The sequence below is a fragment of the Sardina pilchardus genome, chromosome 1, assembly GCF_963854185.1.
Source record: "Sardina pilchardus chromosome 1, fSarPil1.1, whole genome shotgun sequence".
Classification (NCBI taxonomy): domain Eukaryota; kingdom Metazoa; phylum Chordata; class Actinopteri; order Clupeiformes; family Clupeidae; genus Sardina; species Sardina pilchardus.
Window position 1 is genome coordinate 35,135,740 of NC_084994.1, and position 20,975 is coordinate 35,156,714.

The window sequence follows — 20,975 nt, forward strand, 5'->3', positions numbered from 1 at the left end:
GGTGGGTGCGGATGTCAGGTTGGTGTCTACGACCAAACTCCAAGCTCTTTGGTCTGCTTTGCGTGAGGAGACGTAGTAGCGAATGCGAGCGCACGGCATGGCTGAATTTGAAAACAAGTGCTCCTTTCCTCCCCCTTTCTCTTGAAGTTCACTGTCAACTTCATACAGCTTCATGCAAACCACCGTAACAGAGAACAGTTGTGGCCAATGGGTGGCTATTAAAAAAATGATGACGGGGGGGGGGGGGGTTATGCAGGACGGGGGAGTGGAGTGTCTATGGACACGGACAGACAAGTGGCGCTCTGTCCGCAAAAAAGCAGGGTCCAACTGTTGTGAATAGTCTTGCATGGGTTCAGATGGGGTGGTTTCTAGGCACAGCTTCAACCCACCACTAGGCTGAGATGGGGGGTGGAGGGGCCGATGGGGGGTGGAGGGGCATACTTGGGCATGAGTGGACAAACGCCGGGAGGGGATTGGACGAGGGCTTCATCTAAACTCTAGCCAACCCCCCCACAACACACACACACACACCCACACACACCTCCCCCTCTCGTCTCTCTGCCCTCTCTCTCCCCCCCCTCCACCCCTGGAGAGGTTATATGGGCCCTTCGCTGTGGGCCGTGTGATTGGGCTTGCTGTGGCTCACGCAGTTCTGCTGAGGAGCCGGCGTCTGCGTTAGCGTCTGCGTTACCGCCTGTGTCTGAGTCTGAGTCTGAGTCTGCGTTGCCGGCGGCTGCTGGTGCTGCAGCAGCGAGGCGGTCTCGTCGGCCACCAGCGGGCCGTCCTGCAGCTCGTTGAGAGTCAGTTCGATGCGCGTGTACTCGCCCTCGGTGCTCGACGAGTGGGGCGTCTTGTCCATGCGCGAGGCCATCAGAGCGTTCTGGTACTGCTGCCGAGTCACCTGTGTCAGGAACATTCCGTTTGTGTTGTTAATATCTGAAACAGCTCAAATTGTTTAGCTCATCAAAGAGCTAGAGCTAGCTAACAGGGATCTTAAGAGAACCACAATGAGATGTTACCCATGAACAGTAATTACCTCCGTCAGGAGGTTATGTTTTCATCAGGGTTTGTTTGTCTGTCTGTTTGTTGGTGTTTCTTAGCGATTATGTTTTCGCTTGGCGGAGGTCTCTCTGAGTGCTTTTCTAGTTAACGTAATGGTTTTGTTTTGACAATATATGATGGGACATTGTGCTGTAGAATCTTATGGAATTTTATGGAAGAAACAATTATACAACAATTGTTGAGAATGCCAAGTGTGTCAACTAGAGTAGCTGGAGTAGTTTACCGGAGTTTACCAGACCATATTTGTCCGCTGGCAAACAACCCTCAAAAATTTACCAAAGAAAGTACACTAATGCACTCACAACTTTACAGGTTACTGCGTGCTAGCCCATCCTTAGCCACTGCACCAACACCACTGATGTAACTTCCTGTATTGCACTAGCCTCTAACATTAGGCAATACGATTCAGCCCCGGTTAGTGTCTTGTCCTGTACCTTGATGTACTGTATGTCCGTGACAGCTTGCACGGAGTAGTCGGGCACATAGATCTGCAGGAAGGCATTGAGCTGGTTGTTGCCACTGCCCAGTGTGGGTGTGATGGTGTCGATCCGCTCGTTGCGATTCAGGGAGTCGGAGTGGTTTAAGGCAAACGGTCGTGGAGGAGACTTATTCTCTGTACACACACACACACACATGTACATACACAGAGAGAGAGAGAGAGAGAGAGAGAGAGAGAGAGAGAGAGAGAGAGAGAGAGAGAGAGAGAGAGAGAGAGAGAGAGAGAGAGAGAGAGAGAGAGAGAGAGAGAGAGAGAGAGAGAGAGAGAGAGAGAGAGAGAGAGAGAGAGAGAACAGGCACAGATTAGCATCGGTTAAGTCCCCCCCCAAGCATTCTTATACTGTAAACACATTTGAGTTTCTTGTCATTTCTGTACAACACAGGTCAGCAATGACCAGCCCTCCAACACCTACTGAACTAGCGGCGCACTCACTCACGCACTGACACAATACAGGCGATTACAGATTGAGCCGTTAGTAGTTCCTGAACAGTCCTTTGCACCCTCTGTATTGTGGGACTGACTGTGCTCTGACGAAGACGTAATCAGCATCGAAACGTTCGTGTTTTTTGCTGTGCACCATTGCATTAAAAAAAAAATAAGTTTCAAAAACGTCTTTGCTGCTCCGGTATCTTCCCTCAGTTTGATCAGCTTGTCTCTTCTGCCGTGGATGCACCAGTTGTTTGCAGAAGAGCATAGGATCTACTCATTTTTTGTGGGACTGTGCTGTTTGTATGTAGTCCATACAGAATCAGTGAAAGCATAATAAAAACTTAAGTGGGTTGTAGTAGTTACTGTTGTAAGGGAATGATAAAAAAGGCTTAGTTCTCTCAAAGGGAAGACTAGCTCCTTTTTAATTAAAGACAGATTATGTTTTCCACTTCTTAAAGAGCAGGGGGGAAAGCGCGCGCGCGCACACACTCACTCACACACACACACACACACACACACACACACACACACACACACACACACACACAACACACACACACTCACACTCACACTCATACACACACACACACACACAGACACACACACTCACACACTCAAATGAGAACATACTTATACGGACACGTACACACACATACACACACACACGCACGCACACACGCGGTTTAAAGGCTCCCGAGGTGGTGTTAATGCCACAATTTGGTTGGAATGTATATAATCCCTGTTTGGACATCCGTGTAGAGCACCGGGCCCCAGCGGAGGCATGTGAACTTGGTGGAGGAGCCGAGTCGAGTCGAGGGGCCACCAAGGACCCGACCGCAACAGAGCCCCCACCAACAGTGGAGCTACACCAGACGCGTAACTGAAGCGTTCCGTTCGCGACGCGTATGTTGCAGTCGGTCGTAGCAGTTAATTATCACTGTAGTCAATGGAAGTAGCTACACCAGACGCGACAGTGGAGCGTACATTCGAAAAAAATAGACCCATCTTCTAAAATGGATTTTACGCGTCGCGAACGGAACGCTTCAGTTACGCATCTGGTGTAGCTCCCCTGTCAGTGTGTGGAGCTTAGAGGTGTGTGTGTCACTGACTAAAGAGACCTTCTGTTTGGTCGAGTATAGAATAGACTATAGCACATAGAATATGCTGCCCCACTCGCACTTATATTAGGTACGCACGTTACATTGTAGTGTATGTTGTGTGTGTGGTGTCTTAAGCTGCTGGGACCTTGAATTTCCCCCTTGGGGATCAATAAAGTATCTATCTATCTATCTATCTATCTACAGTACTTGTATTCATCAAGTGATATCAGGTGGATACAGTGTGAAGAAGTTAGCATCTGGAACTGACTCTAGAATTGGGAATGGCTACATTACAGGCGTAAACATCAGTCTAGAGCCAGCAGTCAGATCTACAAGCGGTGCAAGTGAATAACTTTGGTCATGCATTTGGTTCTATTTCTTTTCTAGCCTTTCCATATTTCCATATTCCGCTTGAAAATGAAAGACTAAAGACATTGGGCTAGACACAAGAGTGTCTACATTGTAGTGTACATTTAATACTACTTTGGACAAAGGCGTCTACTAAGTAACATAACCGTAACCGTAATATAAGGGGGTATTAGCCAGGCCAAAGTGGTTCACACATTGATACATAATGACTACTGGTCACATACACTTATGCAAATAAGGACACGTATGCAAAGTGCATGCACATGCACACACCCAAAAAAATATGACACAGCATATTTCCACCGGCCAGCTGGCCTTCTTAGGCGGGCATGCAACACTATTCTCTCAAACACACATGCAAACAGTCTGCATACTCGTGCACACACACACACACACACACACACACACACACATGCAAACAGTCTGCATACTAGTGCACACATACACACACACACACACACACACACACACACACACACACACACACACACACACACATGCACACATGCGCATAGTAAGATACAGCAGGATGATATTACTGTACCTGGAGATCCAGCTAGGGAGTCTGCTCTACTGACCATTAAGGAGCGAGACAGTGAGAGGGGAACTGGGAAGAGTGGGCACAGGTTCAAGGGGAGACAAGAGGGGAGGGAGCAGAAGGGAGAACCGTCACAAGAGGAGGGAACATCACACACTTCTGGCAGACATCAGTATCCATCCACCTCCCTATAGCAGAGAATCCTTCCCATTCTAACATTCCCAGTAAATTCCCACGTTCATCAAGAAAGTACGATTCTAGAATTCAACGATGATATTCTTTTGAATGTTCCATCTCTAACATTCTAAAACACATCATGATACTTGATGTGATACTGTGTTTACTGAGCTGACGTGTCACACTGAATTGACTAACAAGGACCACTTATTAAAAACATCTTCACAAAATGTCATCGGAATGTACACCTATACAAAGAAAATCTAGTGCCAACCATGTGCGTTTTCTGCCAGATACCGCAGTACCTGAACCTCGCCAGCAGAGGGCCCCTATCTCCTATTACAAAGATCCCTGAGAGGGCCTGGAATTTTGTGAATGGACACGTAAGCCCTGCCATAAGACGATTGGACATCAACTCTTGGTACTGTGAATGTAGCCAAGTCCAAATTGAGTACAGTCAGTGAGTGCAAAATAGCCTACTGCTGCCTCCTTTTCCTCTAAGACTGCAGATACATAAAGACTGTGGCACACTTATTCAACATCTCTCTTCTTATCAACACCATAAAAAGGGGTCAGTAAGGGAAAGGAAATGTCGTCCAACATGAACGTGCGTTACAGAAAGGCGGAAGATCTTTGGTATTATTTGCCCTCAATGGTGCCTTCCAGGCAGCGCTGCCTTCAAGGCACTCCTCCCCTCAGTTTAGGGGTAGGATGAGGGTTGAGGGGGTTAAGGTTAGGAATAGGGTAAAGGTAGTGCCTTTTAGGCTGTGCTGCCTGGAAGGTGCCGTTGCGTTGGGGGCAAAAAAACACCATTGAGCAAGGCGGACACAGTATGAAGTGCAGAGACCTGCTGCCTTACCTGGATTGGCTGTGAGAGCCATCAATCCGTAGGAGGAAAAAGCGCCGGCCTCGAACTTCATCCCCTCTTTGCCAGCCTCCACTTCGACTTTCCCCTGGCGGGTGAATATGACATCATCAGCTCAGCGCTCGCAGAACTACAGTACCGACTGCATCATCACTTACGGTACACTTCTCGTATGAACATGCATACTACTGAATGCGCTGTGCGTATAGATTCAATGTCCTAGAATTTACAAACCCTATACTGACCGACACCGAAACGAGACAAGAAAGAGCTACAAATATCTAGACAGGTCTTACTCTTATACTTTAATGATGTACTACTATTTCTTAAGTGTCGTTTTACACATTTTACAGCAGTTATTATGCAAGGTCAGAACTGCCTAGCTAAAAGCTCACATTGCTACTTGAAATGTCACTTTAGGAATCGGGCATTTCTCTCTTTCCGGCAGCATAACACTACTTTGTCTTATTAGCACCAAGAGGGGAGAAAATCTTACTCTGCTGGCCCTTGTGTGTGCTGTTCAACAGACTTGCGAAAATCCTAACTTTGCTTTAATAGCTCCCAATCCTGCTCCTTACCCCCTCTACCACGGCCACCCGCCTCTCCATGCTCAGGGAGCTCTGCCAGCCCTCGGCAGGCCTCGGCCCCCGTCCACTAACCTGCTAGCCTGGCATAGCACCTCCGTAAGCTTCCGCTCAATTTTCATTTCCCTTCACCATTAGGTCTGGGTCTGATCCCATTGAACTCGATTTCTCAGGATGCATTCCGGAACCCTTCTGTATGATATTAGTACGAGGGTTTGGTATGACTCAGACTACTAACCTGCTAGCCTGGCATAGCCCTCCGTAAGCTTCCGCTCAATTTTCATTTCCCTTCACCATTAGGGTCTGGGGTCTGATCCCATTGAACTTGATTTCTCAGGATGCATTCCGGACCCTTCTGTATGATATTACAGTACGAGGGTTTGGTATGACCAGGCTACTAACCTGCAGGATGAGGATAAAGTAGTCGACGGGCTTGTTGCGGTGGAAGAGCTGGTGCTCCGGGGCCCGCTTGTTCTTCTCGTTGTACTTGAGCTCCTGGATGACGTTCGGGTGCTTCAGGAGCCGGAGCAGGATCTTCTCCGACATCTGCGCCGGGCCGAAGGGTTCCACCTCTGCAACCGGTGAAGAATGAAACAGAACCGCTACGTGACTGCGTGCGCTAGTAGTGACTTTCACCCTGACTATAAGTGATACAAGCGGACAAAAAACTCAAACGTAGTAGGTGGACGCAAAAACGAGCTATGAAGGAGCTATGAAGGAAGAGGTTTATAGGAAGACTGAACTAACATGGTGAACTCTTCTAAAATGGTGAACTCTGTGCAAGAACCAGATTCAAGAGAAAGAGAAACTATTTCAAACAATCTCTGAGTCACCATGATTTTGAACTGTACTCTACTTGCCTGGGATCTAGCATAGGCTGTGGGGGGGGGGTGGGGGGGGGGGGTCATACCTGCTACTGACTGGTTTCAGTTAAAGTCATTTGCTGGAAGCTGCACGTCATAGCTGCTCGGGGGAAGGATGCGTGTCAACTGGCATCAGGTTCCACCCTGAACCGAAAACTGCCTAATAGCATTGGGGCTGTTTAATCGAAGCTAAGCAGCTGGGTCAAAGGTCGCGGGGCAAGTCTGGGTATGCCTCCGGTCATGATATAGTAGTGGAGGTACTAGAGAGATTTCCATGTCTCCCATGGGGAATATACTGTATGAATCGCATTAAGTTCTGTTGAACTCTTTAAGTGGTGGTAAAAAATAACCAGAACAACCAGGCACACCCCACTCTTTCTTTCTTTCTTTCTTTCTCACATGGTTCATTCCGTCTTTCTCTCTCTTGCCTGGTGCCTCCTTTTCCCGCTAACCTCTAAAGTCAGGCGTCAGTGCAGGCCACACTGGGGGAAGTCAAGCAGACACACACACACACACACACACACACACACACACACACACACACACACACACACACACACACACACACACACACACACACACACAAAAAACACACACACCACCATGCCACACTACTTACCTGTTGCTAGGAAACGCAGAGTAGCCAGTAGAAGCTGAGGTGATATTTTAACCTTCATTTCATTGTCGGTGTGCTTGAAGGCCGAGAAATCTTGCTTCCTTTCCCGATGGGTAATTTTCTTTTTTGTTTTGTTGTCAGCTGTGGGGGGAAAATGAAGGAAGGCAGCGAGGGGACAGGAAATGAGATGGGTGGTAGGGGTACTTTTTTTTTAAAACCACAACAACAAAAATTCTTGGATGTGCAAATTTACGCTCTTGACACAGTAAAGGATTCAAAGAGCAAGGCCTGTCGAGTTAAGTTGCATCACATACTGAATGGGCGACTGGGAATGGCTATCACACTGAACAAAAACAAACAAGCAAGTGTTTTCACTGGGGCCTCTGTTCATTCACAAGTCCATTTGGTCCACTTCCTCATGATCACAATTTAATGAAGAGGCCATGCATAAAAAAGCACCATTCAACCCCCTCCCCAGATGTCTCTGAACTGCTTTAAGATTGTACAGTAGGTTCTACAAAAGAGCCCGAGAGTATCATATTCAAGACACATACTGTACAAATCTGTTTCGTCCAATATCTCGGACTTGATGATTTCTTCGATGACATCCTCCAGGGTGACAATGCCCAACACTTCATAGAACGGGTCCCCCTCCCCTTCGTTGTTCACTCGCTGGACGATGGCCAGGTGGGATTTACCTGTAGGAAAAACAAATCATGTTGTGAAATCTCATATTTCCTGAACATGTGTGGAGTAGTCGATTACCACACTGGCTGCTTGGAGGCTAGGTGGAGATGTTTGTTGTTTGTTTGGAGACAGACTAAAATACTCTCAGATCTGGGATTGATTTGTGTTTGTTTTCAGAGAGAGAGAGAGAGAGAGAGAGAGAGAGAGAGAAACTCATACGATCCACCAAAATGCTAAACAAATTCTTTGCCTTTTCTCAGCTTGTGATCATTTAAAAGGAATTTTCCTGAGGGGGAGGCTAATATTAGGCCTGAGATGAAGTTTCCACTCTAAAGCAACTGCTGTGTGTTCTGATAGTCTCAGAGCTGCTCGTTAAAATGCAGATAGGCAGAGTTTTGATCCTAGAAAGCCCACGACGCGACGCATTAGTACATTCTCTCTCTCTCCCTCCCTCTCTTCTCTCTCTTTCTCTCTCTCTCTCTCTCTCGATATAAGATCGTCATTGCATGCCAGGAATATCCAGTGTTAATTATGACAACAAAGGAATTTCAGAATCAAAGCCATCCTATTAGTATGAACCACATGTGTTCTCTCTGAAAGGAACCTGTTTCCTAATATAATAATTACTGAGGTCATATTACACCGCTTCAGAGACAGCACAGAGGAACAGGAGTCCACGTTACTGATCCATCTAATAATTGCAAGAGGCCTGCGAGTGATTTAAAGTAATAAAAACACAACTGTCTGTCAAAACTGTACTGTACATGTTGCTCTATCCCACCTCATGGTGACTATAGATCATTTAAACTGCAGAACAGAATATAAATAATAATCATAATTAAAAAATAACTTCCCTGTAACTTTACATTTTGACATTTTGCTCTATTCCACCTCATGATGGAAGCCATAGATCATTTGCATGCAAAAGGAAGGTTTCACTACAAAAACAACAATATAACGGTGGCTTTAGCATTACGGCCTCAGTGATTACAGTCTTAACATTAGCAGCCACTGAGGCGTGATTAATGTCTATTCCCTGAAGTGTTTACCAGCTAGCTGACACAACATGGCCTCTGACTCCATGTTTTGTCGGAGTCCACTGAACACATGCAGTAAATGACGACGCATTCCTTGAAGACACCCCCCCGCCCCCACCCCCCACCCCCCACCCCTACACCATCACTTTACACTGTGCCGGCCAGCTAGCTGCTGTATGTTTCTTGATAGACGTGACGTCACTCTAAGTAGCACTTACTATGATGATAATTGGCAAAGAAAAAAAAAGGTCTTAATGAGCTTGCCAGTTAAAAGGTTCACCTCTTGGGTCTTTGCTCGGAAAAGGAGATGAGGTCTCAAGTAATTTCTTTTTTTTTGGGGGGGGGGGGGGGGTGGGGGGCGTCTGGGGTCCCATGACTGGGTAAATAACAGAGAGGGGCTCCATTACCAGCTACTGAATAGGACAGGAGCCGCAAGAACAGACAAGGAAAACATGTTTACTCCATGGAATTTCTCTCTCCCTCCCTCCATCTCTCTCTTTCTCCCTCCATCTATCTCATCCTCTCTCTTGTTCTCCCCATCTCTTTCTCTATCTCTCTTCCTCTCTCTCTCCCTCCATATTTTTCTCCATCTCTCCCCATCTCTTTCTCTACGACTCTGAGCGAGGTCCCTTGAGTATTGAATCATAAAGAGAGATATTTGACCACTCAATGGGGATTAAACAAATATGTTTCCTCATCAGAAATGGCTTTATGGTTTTATATTTCCCTTTTGAAGACCACTTATCAGCGAGCTCCTGAAAAGCGATGAGAACCAAAAATTGTAAGTGTTTACACGCTTCCCTCCTTTGATCGGACGGGCAATTTGTGAGCAGTGCATTGCTAGTTGCCCACAGAAAGCCAAACTGCGGAGTCCAAAGCGAGCCGCACATCTGACCGTTCGAGTTTACACTTTCACCAAAGGAAAGTAAGAGGCCGTGGGATTTAGGCTACCACGTCTACATTCGTTTTATCCGAAACATTCCAGCACATTCTTTCCCTCCCTCTCCCTGTCTGTCTGTCACACACATTTTTCCCCCCTTCTGTATGTCTCGCTGTCCCTCACAGTGATGACTGCATACTTTCCACTTTCCCACAAAAAAAAGAGAGTGATGGCAGCTTGACGGCAAAAAAAAGAGAAGGGCAACTAATGTCTTCCTTAAATATGGGTAGGACAAACATGCTTTGTTTATTCATAGCTCCTTGGCTGCTATAACGGTGGCGTTCGTTCTCTCTCGGCTTTTGGGACGCTGCTGTTGCTGCTGCTGCTGGTAAGGGATAAGGAGGGGAGTGGGGGGGGATCTGACCCCCGTGGCCCGGCGGGAGCTGGTGTGAGGGGGCGGCGGTCAGGGCTCAGCGGAGTTCTGAGAGGCTCCGGAGAGAGAGAGAGAGTAAAAGAGAAAAAGAGGAAGAGACAGAGAGGAGTTGCAGCCCAGAGAGCAAGAGAGAGAAAGATGAGTCACATAGGGAAGGACGGAGAGAGAGAGAGAGAGAGAGAGAGAGAGAGAGGGAGAGAGAGAGAGAGAGAGAGAGAAGGAGAGAAAGATGAGGCACCGGCCCCAGCGGTCCCCTGCCGGGGGGTGTGACCCGCCGCACGAGTCCCGGGACGCCTCCAGAGTGGGAGCATGAGGACACGACGCAGCAGGATGTTGGGGTGGGGGGGAAGTGATGTTGGGGGGGAGGGGGGGCTGATGGACAGACATGATAGAAGTGGAAAAGGAGAAAGGATTTACAACAAAGTGACCGTTCTGCTCTCCAAGGTCCTTCGGTGAACTCGTTCACATACACAACCACCTCTGATGAAATAGCAGTGATTCATTCTGTTTATGTGTTATATCTTTGCGGAGGATTTATGAGAAAATAACCACTCTGCTTTCCAGGAAATCTTGTCCTCAGTGTTCACACGAACTCTACTTCATCGAAAGACTTCTGCACCACATTGTGCTTTTAGAATGTAATTCAAGACTCAATTAAGCTGATCTGCTCGCCAACAAAAATACTTACCTATCATGGTTCCTCTAAAACATAAATTATATGAGCAAATCTTTCACAGTTTGGCAGTTTGTTAACATGAACAACTACCGGTAGTATACTGGTTTTGGGCCAATAAAATGCAGAAAGGTTACTCAAGGTTGAGGAGAATTCATGGTCACTGAAAACGACTAGACGGCCATCTCATCCATCCTATCACTCATCGCGCTCTACACTCCTGTTTGTTCTACACTACTGTTTGTTTACAAAACATCTCTTTTTACATAACACACTAAAAATACACAGCAACACAGCCCCGTTTCCTACCGCCGCTACCTCACATTCTCTCGCTGAATGAAAGATTTTAGTCGTTTAAGCGATTGCGCACACTAGTACTTGCACGCAAAGGGTGGACTCGTCCGTCCCTGCGCGAGAGGCTCGGGAGGTGCCAGGGTCCACTGCGGAGTGTGGTGGGGCCCTGAGAAAGGCATTATGGGTCCTTCTGAGACCGCAGCGCGCACTTTTCCACCATTCCCAGCTTTATTTATGGAATGCTGTTCGTCATATTTTTCCATAGCGTAATCCCCCCCATCCCTCCACCCTCCACCCCCCCCCCCCCCCCCCCCCCCCCCTTCCTATAAATAGTGCGGGAGAGTGCTGCGGGAGGGTATCTGTCTGTGATGGGCACGCGAGCGAGCGGGCCCTTCTTGTAGGGTAGGGTGCAGCAAAACAAAGTGGCTCCGTCAGAGAGATGGGAAATTGTTGAGTCACCATTTTTTTTCTTTCTTTTTTAAATTGTTTAATTAGCGCTATTTTTACGCATGGGTGCACGCTTAAAGAATGTGTGTAGGTCAGCAAAATGTATTTCTCCCTTTTTTTTACGCTACTCTGTCTAGCGGTCCGCAATTCATATCCCATACACATTTAGTCAAGTTCAGTAACACAGGGTCCCCTGGTAGCCCAGTGCGGTGCATAGACCTGGATCTGTAAATGGGAAACAGATTAACAGACTAAACAATTCCTAACGATCTACGTGGTGCTCCAGAAGTATGCAAAGGAGAAGTGTACTTTGATGGGCTGATCAGCTCAAATGTCAACAACCTCTCACAAAGCTGAATTGCACACTACATCACTAACCATAATGACGTAATATTTATGATGATGATGGAAAATGGAAAATACGTTCTTGTCTAAAACAATGATATATCGGCAATGGCACGACTAACTTTGTGAGATCAACTTGGTCATCAAATGTTGAAATATTTGACATGCCTCATTACAGTCTCAGTCTTAGCGTATGATTTGGCAGGTCTTATAATCATCAAAAGTCCAGTTTGCATGCTTTAATCTGCACTTATTCCCACAGTATTAACTTCTGTTGTTTCAACCCTTAATGATTCTTTAAGTCATTTCGGAGTAGCGTAAACAAAAAAATCCTAAACTTAAAGGCATCCTAGTTTTTAACCATATACCAGCTTCAAAATCTAACCTAAAATTGTAACAGGAAGAATGGTGCAGTACACAATAAATAGACACATCGAGCAGCACATTTGGAACTGATAAAAAGCTTGCTTGCACGCTAACCCTTTTGACATGATGTTGAACACTAACTAGAAAGCTATTTGTTGTGAAAGATAGATTTGTGTATTTTTACAAAGACGTCCTACCCAGATCACCACAATTCATAGCCAAGGTCGCTAGTTGGAGAGACAGGTGTGTGTATCTGTCCTTCATGCCATTCCATGGACACTGATCTAGAGTATATTTTGTCTCAAGCAAATGAGACCAATCATGCCACAGGTCTGTTCTAATGTTGTGGTATTGATGTCACACATCATCCACTTGTTCATTCTAAATCTAAAGAGTGCCCCCAGTCACTCACTTCAACAATAAACAGCCATTATTCTGCATGCCATCTTAGTTTCTGAAATTCCAGTCCATCATACAGCCATCACATGTCCATCATATACAACCATTAAACCCCTGGGAAGATGAGCGGACACAAAAGTAGTTCCAAAGCTGTCCGACGGGTTTCTTAAAGAAAACAGCGTTAAACCAATAAACAGAGCAGGATGTACAGTATAAAACAATTTGAATGAATTAATAGCAGTTCTCTCAAGTCGGAGTCACTTCCCACGAAGAATCGTGTTCAGAACCAGACTGTTTGACCCTCAATAATCTTTCGCCTTCGAGTATGATGGCTTTGCTTGGGACGGCGGCGGCAGGTTAAGGCCGCTTACGGACCCCTGATCGTTAAGAGGCCATCGGTGAAGGGAGGTCGACGGTCACAAGACCTCGGTCTCCCCCTGTCTGAGGCGCTACACTCGGAGACACACAGACTGAGACGGCATTCTTTTCCCTCCTTGCACTAGAGGCTCACACAGCACAGCAGGCGGAGGGACTCAGTGGAGGAGGGACGCAGGATTGGTTTTCTTTTTAAGGTTTCTTCGCCGAGACCAAACTGAGATTGAACAGCTTCACTCACAACTGGGCCAATGTCCTGCGGGGGCAGTTGTGTTATTTGCAAGTCTAAGAGGATTATTTTGCTGGTGTTTAACAGACCTATTTTATGTCAGTGTTACACATAGAAAGGAAAATTATGAAAAATATATGCCATTGATGTGTTATATTATTAATAATGCAATTATTGTTAACCTTTCACGAAGGATGTTGAAGGCAGTTACCACACTGTACCCTATCTTAGTCAGACATCTGTTGGCTGTTGCTTGTGAAAATGAATTGAGAGACTCTCCACTGAACAAAACTTTCTTAAATATACTAAGATAAAGGACTCTGGATCATGGACATAAGTGCCCTGGCTGTCCGAACACAAAATTGATCACAGCCACAAATAGTAGGTTGAATGTGTGGAGGCGTCCCTTGAGTCAGATCTCCTGAAATGTAACAGGCGCTTTCTTGTCCCCAAAGGCCACTCCAGCACCTGTCATGTATATTGTGCTGGTATCTTTTGCAAAAAAAAAACCCGCTTCCAGATTGACACACACACACACACACACACACACACACACACACACACACACACACACACACACACACACACACACACACACACAAACGAACCACAAGAAAAACCTCTGGTAATAGTATGACAAGATGTAGTACCTCCGTTGCAGGTGCACTATGTTATCCACAAACATTCTTGGCCCTTGTTGTTTACAGCTTTGCAAAACCATAATTAAAACCTCTGTGAAAACAATTAGTGGTGACAGAAATCCTTAAAGCTAGAAAGAGCTAAGCACCAGTGAAGGGGAAAAAAACGTAGTACTGAGCTGTAGGAATGCATTCATTAACACAAATCACCAAGTCAAGCTATGATGCTTTATCAAAGCATCTGGCGAATAGAAGTATGTTTGCGAAAGTCAGAGACAGGCAGAGAGAGAGAGAGAGAGAGAGAGAGAGAGAGAGAGAGAGAGAGAGAATCAAAGACAGAAAGAGCAAGAAGGAAAGAAAGTTTTTTTATGTTAAAAAAAACATAAATGTCCACCTGTGGTATCAAGATGCTGCTTGAAGTGACAGGAATGTTTGCAACATTTCAAACATTGCGCCCCCTCTTCAGAATTCAGTCACTTTCTAAAGCTGCTGTCATAATTATTATTGTTTGCATATCCAAAGTTTTTGGTCTTTGGGGTAAATCACTGTGTGCTTCAGGTCCAAGTCACCCCTATAACTGTAACTCTCTCTCTCTCTCTCTCCTTCTCTCTTATGTGTGCTTCTATCAGCACTCCACTAACAACAACACCAGGAGGTGGTGTGTGTTTGTGTGTGTGGGGTGGTGTAGGAGGGCGGGGGGGGGGGGGGGTGGACACTCTAACTGGGTGTAATCAATGATGCTAGGCCACGGCTTTCCAAAAAAAGAAGAAGAAAAAAAAGAAAGAGGCTAGGAGGGGGAAAAAAAGTTCAAGCTGGACGGCTTCCATGGTAAGGCATTAGACTCTGGTTGGTGTCGCTTGTAATTTACAACACTGAAGGAAGCAGGCGAGAGCACAATGCAGGGGAGGGGGGCCGGGGGGGCCAGGGGGCTGGGTAGAAGAAGGCAGAGAGGGTGGGGGAGGTAGGGAGGAGGAGGAGTGAAGGAACGCGATGCCAGGGAGGAGGGGGTAGAGAGAGAGAGAGAGAGAGAGAGAGAGAGAGAGAGAGAGAGAGAGAGAGAAAGTACATTCATGACTCGGGAGGGTGAGTGGCGAGAGCTGCACGAGGAGGAGAAGTGGCAGAGGATTGAGCTGAGGGTACTGCGGGTGAGAGGGGCAGGGATGTCGAGCTGACTTTACACAGATTGCTGAAGCGACAGATGGAGTGGGGGACCAGGTCTGAATTTGACACTTTGATAAGGGTTTCCGGTTGTTGTTGTTGTTGTTGTTGTTGTTTTCACAATTCATTTTGAAACTACAAAGCTCCATGTGGTCTATGCCTACAATCTGCTGGAAGAGAACTGAGGAGATGTTGCAGAAAAAAAAACAAAAAAACAAAACAAAACAAACAAACATCAGTCCTTCTCATCAGCATCAAGTTTGCAGTTATATCTGAATTTGGACTGCGTTGCTTACAACAGCACGGTAAAGAAACAAGTCAAGTGTTCCAGGACACAAAGAGAGGGGGGAACATATTATGATACATGGTAGTTAGTATGTGGTATTTGTTATGTCTGAGAAGTCTGGATGTTGGCCATGGCCATGACTGTAAAATTGAGAAAAAAATATTTTTTGTTCCATAACTATTACCGACGGTCAACCATTAGTAGTCAGTAAACTATCCTGTTCTTTTAAGATAGCTATCTATTTTTTTAAAAATCCATGTCATGACCATGACCATGCCAGATGCATAGATACAATAACAGACACAACTGGCTCTCGATAGTTAGATAATTCACCTGCTTTGCCCTGTAGACCGATAAGGAGATACGATGACAGAAATCAAAACACAAAAACAGAAACAAGTGCACAACACATTTAGCTCCACACCTCACTAGTCAGACTTGAAAATGACAAAACCTAGAAACATCAGAAAAAAGGGATGCATCTAATGAAACTGAGCCTAGAAACTGAAATCATCAGCATCACAGTTGTAGCTTCATGAAAAAGATACCCCCTCTGGCCTAATATATCATCACACACTTGATTCGATTTACAAGCCAAGAAGTTAATCCTGGTTAATCCAAATTGCGTAATACAAATTTACTAATTACAAAGTACTGACTTATTTCCTACTAATACAGCAGGCATGAAAATATTTTCGTATAAACACTAACAATACCCCATTTTCTAATAATCCTTTGTGCAACAAAAGATAAACTTATTACAGTATTGTAATACAATGCCACTCTTAGCACTCACACACTACCTACAAAAAAGAAAAACAGGTTTGTGTTATTATACTAAGCTGCAAAGGTGAGGTTGTGCGATAATTGTTAACTATAACTATATTTGCTAAAACAAAAAAATATTCATGGTCACAGTAATCCAGACACAACACAGTTTTTGATACCACATTGGAAACAACAGATCTAGTGGTTCACTGGTCGCAAAACAAGGCTTATCCCAGCACCACAGTTGTGAAACAAGGATTGGGAGTGGCATAATAGCCCTACCCTGCATTCACTTACAGTAAACATTCTTGTCTAAACGTCACTTTGTATTACCGCCATAGGAGTGTTACGAAGATGCATTTATTTCAGGAATCCTCAAGTCCCTGCGCTGAGCTTTACCAACTTGACGCATGTCAAATGTTCTGTCTGTTCTGCTAAGGCATAAGTGTTTTCTCATACAATCTGTAACCATTTACAACACATTTGTATTCCTTGTAGCTTGTCATAGCTGTGCTTAATTGCTGTCTTTTGAGAATGTACATACTGTGTACACACACCAGTCTTTTGTTTCCAGAAGTCTGTCATTTTGAAACACCTATGCAAACACGCCAGGCTCTCCCAATGCCCTCCTTTCTGTACCTTCAACAACGAGAGGAAAAACACCAATATGGTTGTCTGCCAAACCACTACAAAGACTTAATGAAGGTCACAGTGGTATAATTTTGTCTTGTCCTTGTTTTTTTTTTTCCAGGCCAGTTCACAGAGCTATCAGCGTTCTGGGTGGTTGCATTTAAGGTGCTGTGTGGCGTGTTTTTAATTTTTTTTTTTTTTTTTAATCTAAAAAAAAAAAAAAAAAAAAACCTAGAAATAGCAACAGAATGTGAAGACACAACAATTTTGACTGAATTAAACAAAAAACACCCAAACTCAGAAGGCAGATAACATTAGCATACAAACCAACTAGTGCTGGGCTGTCTTTCTTGTCTTACCAAACTGTCCCCTGTGTGGCTGTTGTATACAGTACAATACAATGCGGTCATGCCGTTCTACGTTAGCCCGAGCTAGCTCTCATCAGACTTCAGGGGACCTTAGGCATGCTAGCTGTAGTGATGACGAGATCAGTTAGCCATCCAACTGTGCAATGCCACCCTCAGCCAAAAGCCAGTCACAAGCTGTGACAAGACCACATTAGTTAACAGACCAAGAACCTGCCACGGTCACGAAGACAACTTTAGACTTTCTTGTGGCATAATCACAATTGGAGCAAATCCAAGTACTTCTTTTGTGAGTCTATTACCCAAATGTACTTAAAGAATTGGTGTGTCTGTTCAACTGTATCTCAAAGCATTTGGATCAGTAAAGTTTGTATTCTCTGTGTAATAGACATAATGGTAACAGGACAATGCTGGAAGAATGGTGTTTAGATCAAATTAAAACCACTCTTCGACATCAGTCTTTTCTCAAAGTTTTTCTTGAAGAAACACTTAACATTAAAAAGCCATTTCTGTGTCACATGCTAGTGTAAAACTTCTATTCTGCAAGCGTCCAAGTCCACTCATAGTAAGTGCAGCTCTCCCTGTCCAATTCAGTTATCCTGTTAATTCAGTTATCCCACCGGCTGCCAAGCAGGACACATTTGTAAAGCGCCACATTCATCATGGCTGCCAGTGTTGGACCTGATACTGATTAAGACAAGTGCCCCTGGGCAAGCTTCAGTACCAGAGTTACAGTATATCCAATTGCCCCTGGGCAAGCTTCAGTACCAGAGTTACAGTATATCCAATTGCCCCTGGGCAAGCTTCAGTACCAGAGTTACAGTATATCCAATTGCCCCTGGGCAAGCTTCAGTATAGTTACAGTATATCCAATTGGATATAGGAAAGACACTGTAAATGTAACTTTTACTGAGTTACACAATGTACTGTAGATGATAGCATTCTCAAGAGCCTCGTACAGTTCTTCTTTAAAACTGTGTCAAACTGCACTACCACTGACAGTTCTTTCTGCTCAAACACTTACTTTCAATTGCACTCTTTACATTTACATATTAAATGTAGTAATTGAGTCTTTTATTTATTTCTTTTTTTTTTAAATCAAAAGCGACTTACTCAAATGTGCAATAAAGGTGCAGTGCTACTAGCATGTAGCTAGTGCAGCAATACTAACATAGAACAGAATAACAGGCCAAGGGAGGCAGGGAGAAGAGGGACAGTCAGGATAGGGAAGGAAGAAGGTACTGGTAAGTGCTATAAAGCATGTCCACTCTTTAGTTGCATGTACTGTAGTTGCATTTTAACATGCTGTTTAGCAGTTATACATGCAGTTGGATTTACTTTACCAAGAATATATAATGCAATTATAAATGATGCATAACTTGTCATTTCCAAACAACGTTGAGTTTGAGTTGTTGTTGCAGGAATGCTGTTAAGTTAGTCAATAGGCTAGCCCCTGACATAGCCATCAATCAAAAAAAAAGAAAAAGAAAAAAAGTACCAGTGCAAAAAAGATGTAAATTTTTCTTGAAGTGTAGCTGTTTGAGACATAAAAATAATAGTTTGATATCAAACAGATTGGGTGAAGGTAGTAGGAGCAGGATTCGCACTTCTCAATTGTTTTGCTAATCTGGTTTTAAGTCCAATTCATGTTGCACCAGAATTTGTGGAATGTAGGCCATTTCAGAGGCAAAGCCTGTTCCAATAGGCTTTTAGCACCATACCCACATTATAACTTCATGCATTGTATGTCTAGCCCACTGAGACACGAGAGGCTTTACATGTCTAAAAGTTAATATGGCACAAAGCTAGCACTCTCCTGAGAATTAAAAAAAAAAGTTTTTTGGTTTGTACTGTTGCAGTTTTTGACTTTCAGTAGTTCATGACGATTGACTGGCAAAATATGTACATTAGCAAAAGGCGGAGGAGCGATTGTAGGAGACAAAAAGCCCATAAGGTCTGAGTAGGTGAGTGTGGAAAGAGGAGAGACTGTAGAAGATAAAGAGCCCATAAGGTCTGAGAGTAGAGTAGGTGTGTGTGGAATGAGGTAGAGATTGTAGAAAAGAAAGAGCCATAAGGTCTGAGAGTAGATGAGTGTGGAATGAGGTAGAGATTGTAGAAAAGAAAGAGACATAAGGTCTGAGAGTAGGTGAGTGTGGAATGAGGTAGAGATTGTAGAAAAGAAAGAGCCATAAGGTCTGAGAGTAGGTGAGTGTGGAATGAGGTAGAGATTGTAGAAAAGAAAGAGCCATAAGGTCTGAGAGTAGGTGCGTGTGGAATGAGGACAAAGGACATAGGACATAGGACAAAGAGTCCATAAGGTCTGAGTTGGTGAGTGTGAATGAGGTAGAGACTGTAGAAGAGAAAGAGTCATAAGGTCTGAGAGTAGATGTGTGTGGAATGAGGTAGAGATTGTAGAAAAGAAAGAACCATGGAGTAGGTGAGTGTGGAATGAGGTAGAGATTGTAGAAAAGAAAGAGCCATAAGGTCTGAGAGTAGGTGAGTGTGGAATGAGGTACAGATTGTAGAAGAGAAAGAGCCCATAAGGTCTGAGAGTAGGTGTGTGTGGAATGAGGTAGAGATTGTAGAAAAGAAAGAGCCATAAGGTCTGAGAGTAGGTGCGTGTGGAATGAAGTAGAGATTGTAGAAAAGAAAGAACCATAAGGTCTGAGAGTAGGTGCATGTGGAATGAGGTAGAGATTGTAGAAAAGAAAGAGCCATAAGGTCTGAGAGTAGGTGCGTGTGGAATGAGGTAGAGATTGTAGAAAAGAAAGAACCATAAGGTCTGAGAGTAGGTGCGTGTGGAATGAGGTAGAGATTGTAGAAAAGAAAGAGCCATAAGGTCTGAGAGTAGGTGCGTGTGGAATGAGGTAGAGATTGTAGAAAAGAAAGAGCCATAAGGTCTGAGAGTAGGTGCGTGTGGAATGAGGTAGAGACTGAGCAGGAGAGTGGGGGAGAGAGGCGCCATGCAGAGTTCAAAGGGGTATCCCACAACGGGCACGGAGCTCAACACATGCCAACATGACGCCACTTAATCCGCCGTCTTATTCCCGCATCGGCAAGTGTTACCAAGAACAAAGCTCAAACAAGACTCTTCAAGTTCGACAGTGTTCGAGTCTGTGGATGGGGTGGGGGGGGCAGGGGGGTACATGGAGAAAGTTGTAAACTAGGCCAAATACCTAAGTACAGCAAGTTTTTTTTTTCTTTCTTTTTTCGTGGAAACTAAGAAGCGTGAAAAAGGCAGCCATCAAATCAGAATTAAGCATAGATTGGCCTACATTACCGTGAGGAATGATGTGGTTCGATACGTGCAATAATTGGTGTATAGTGCGGCTTTTTAAAGAGGACCAGAGACTTCTGTGTAATCCACATTCAAAAAACTGCCAAAACCCCCCCCCCCCCCCAAGAGCATCTTGTGGGCTTTGGCTGGCGCGGTCTGGTCTGGAAAACTCAAAAGGTGTGAAGGCCATTTCACGAGTAACACATTTTCAAATCCAAATCTTGACTTTATCGCATTACCGCCACAGCAGCCGCTTGTGCGGGACCATGTGCAGCACAAGGCTAACAGAGCTGCACCTCTCAGTGACGGAAAGCCTACTGTGGGAAGTTGGCTAAGTTCTACGAGAGATAATGGCCGGGTTTCCCAGATTCATTAAGAAGCTCTTAAGTGCTAGGAACTTCTTGGGAGCGTTCTTAGAACGTTCTTAGAGCGCTCCTAAGAAGTTCTTAGCACTTAAGAGCTTCTTAACGAATCTGGGAAACCCGGCCCATGACAGCATGAGATGTAGACATAGAAATGAACACAGCCACGCCATAGCACATGGTGAAGCCAGTTTGAACCGGTCTCCTGTTGGCCAAATGTTGCT

At 44.9% G+C, this 20,975-nt stretch overlaps 1 protein-coding gene across 1 annotated transcript in view; it reads right to left on the reverse strand.

Moving 5' to 3' along the window:
* Positions 1 to 595: 595 nt before the first annotated feature.
* The window catches only part of cnnm2b (cyclin and CBS domain divalent metal cation transport mediator 2b), a 28,344-nt gene continuing 7,964 nt past the window's right edge, over positions 596 to 20,975 (reverse strand). Inside the window, exons 2-9 of the mRNA XM_062530789.1 lie at positions 7,657 to 7,800; positions 7,106 to 7,243; positions 6,026 to 6,195; positions 5,034 to 5,127; positions 4,004 to 4,066; positions 1,497 to 1,675; positions 735 to 901; positions 596 to 635 (exon numbers count right to left, since the gene is read on the reverse strand). Coding sequence (XP_062386773.1) covers positions 596 to 635; positions 735 to 901; positions 1,497 to 1,675; positions 4,004 to 4,066; positions 5,034 to 5,127; positions 6,026 to 6,195; positions 7,106 to 7,243; positions 7,657 to 7,800 — 995 coding nt within the window. The remainder of the gene's footprint in view (positions 636 to 734; positions 902 to 1,496; positions 1,676 to 4,003; positions 4,067 to 5,033; positions 5,128 to 6,025; positions 6,196 to 7,105; positions 7,244 to 7,656; positions 7,801 to 20,975) is intronic.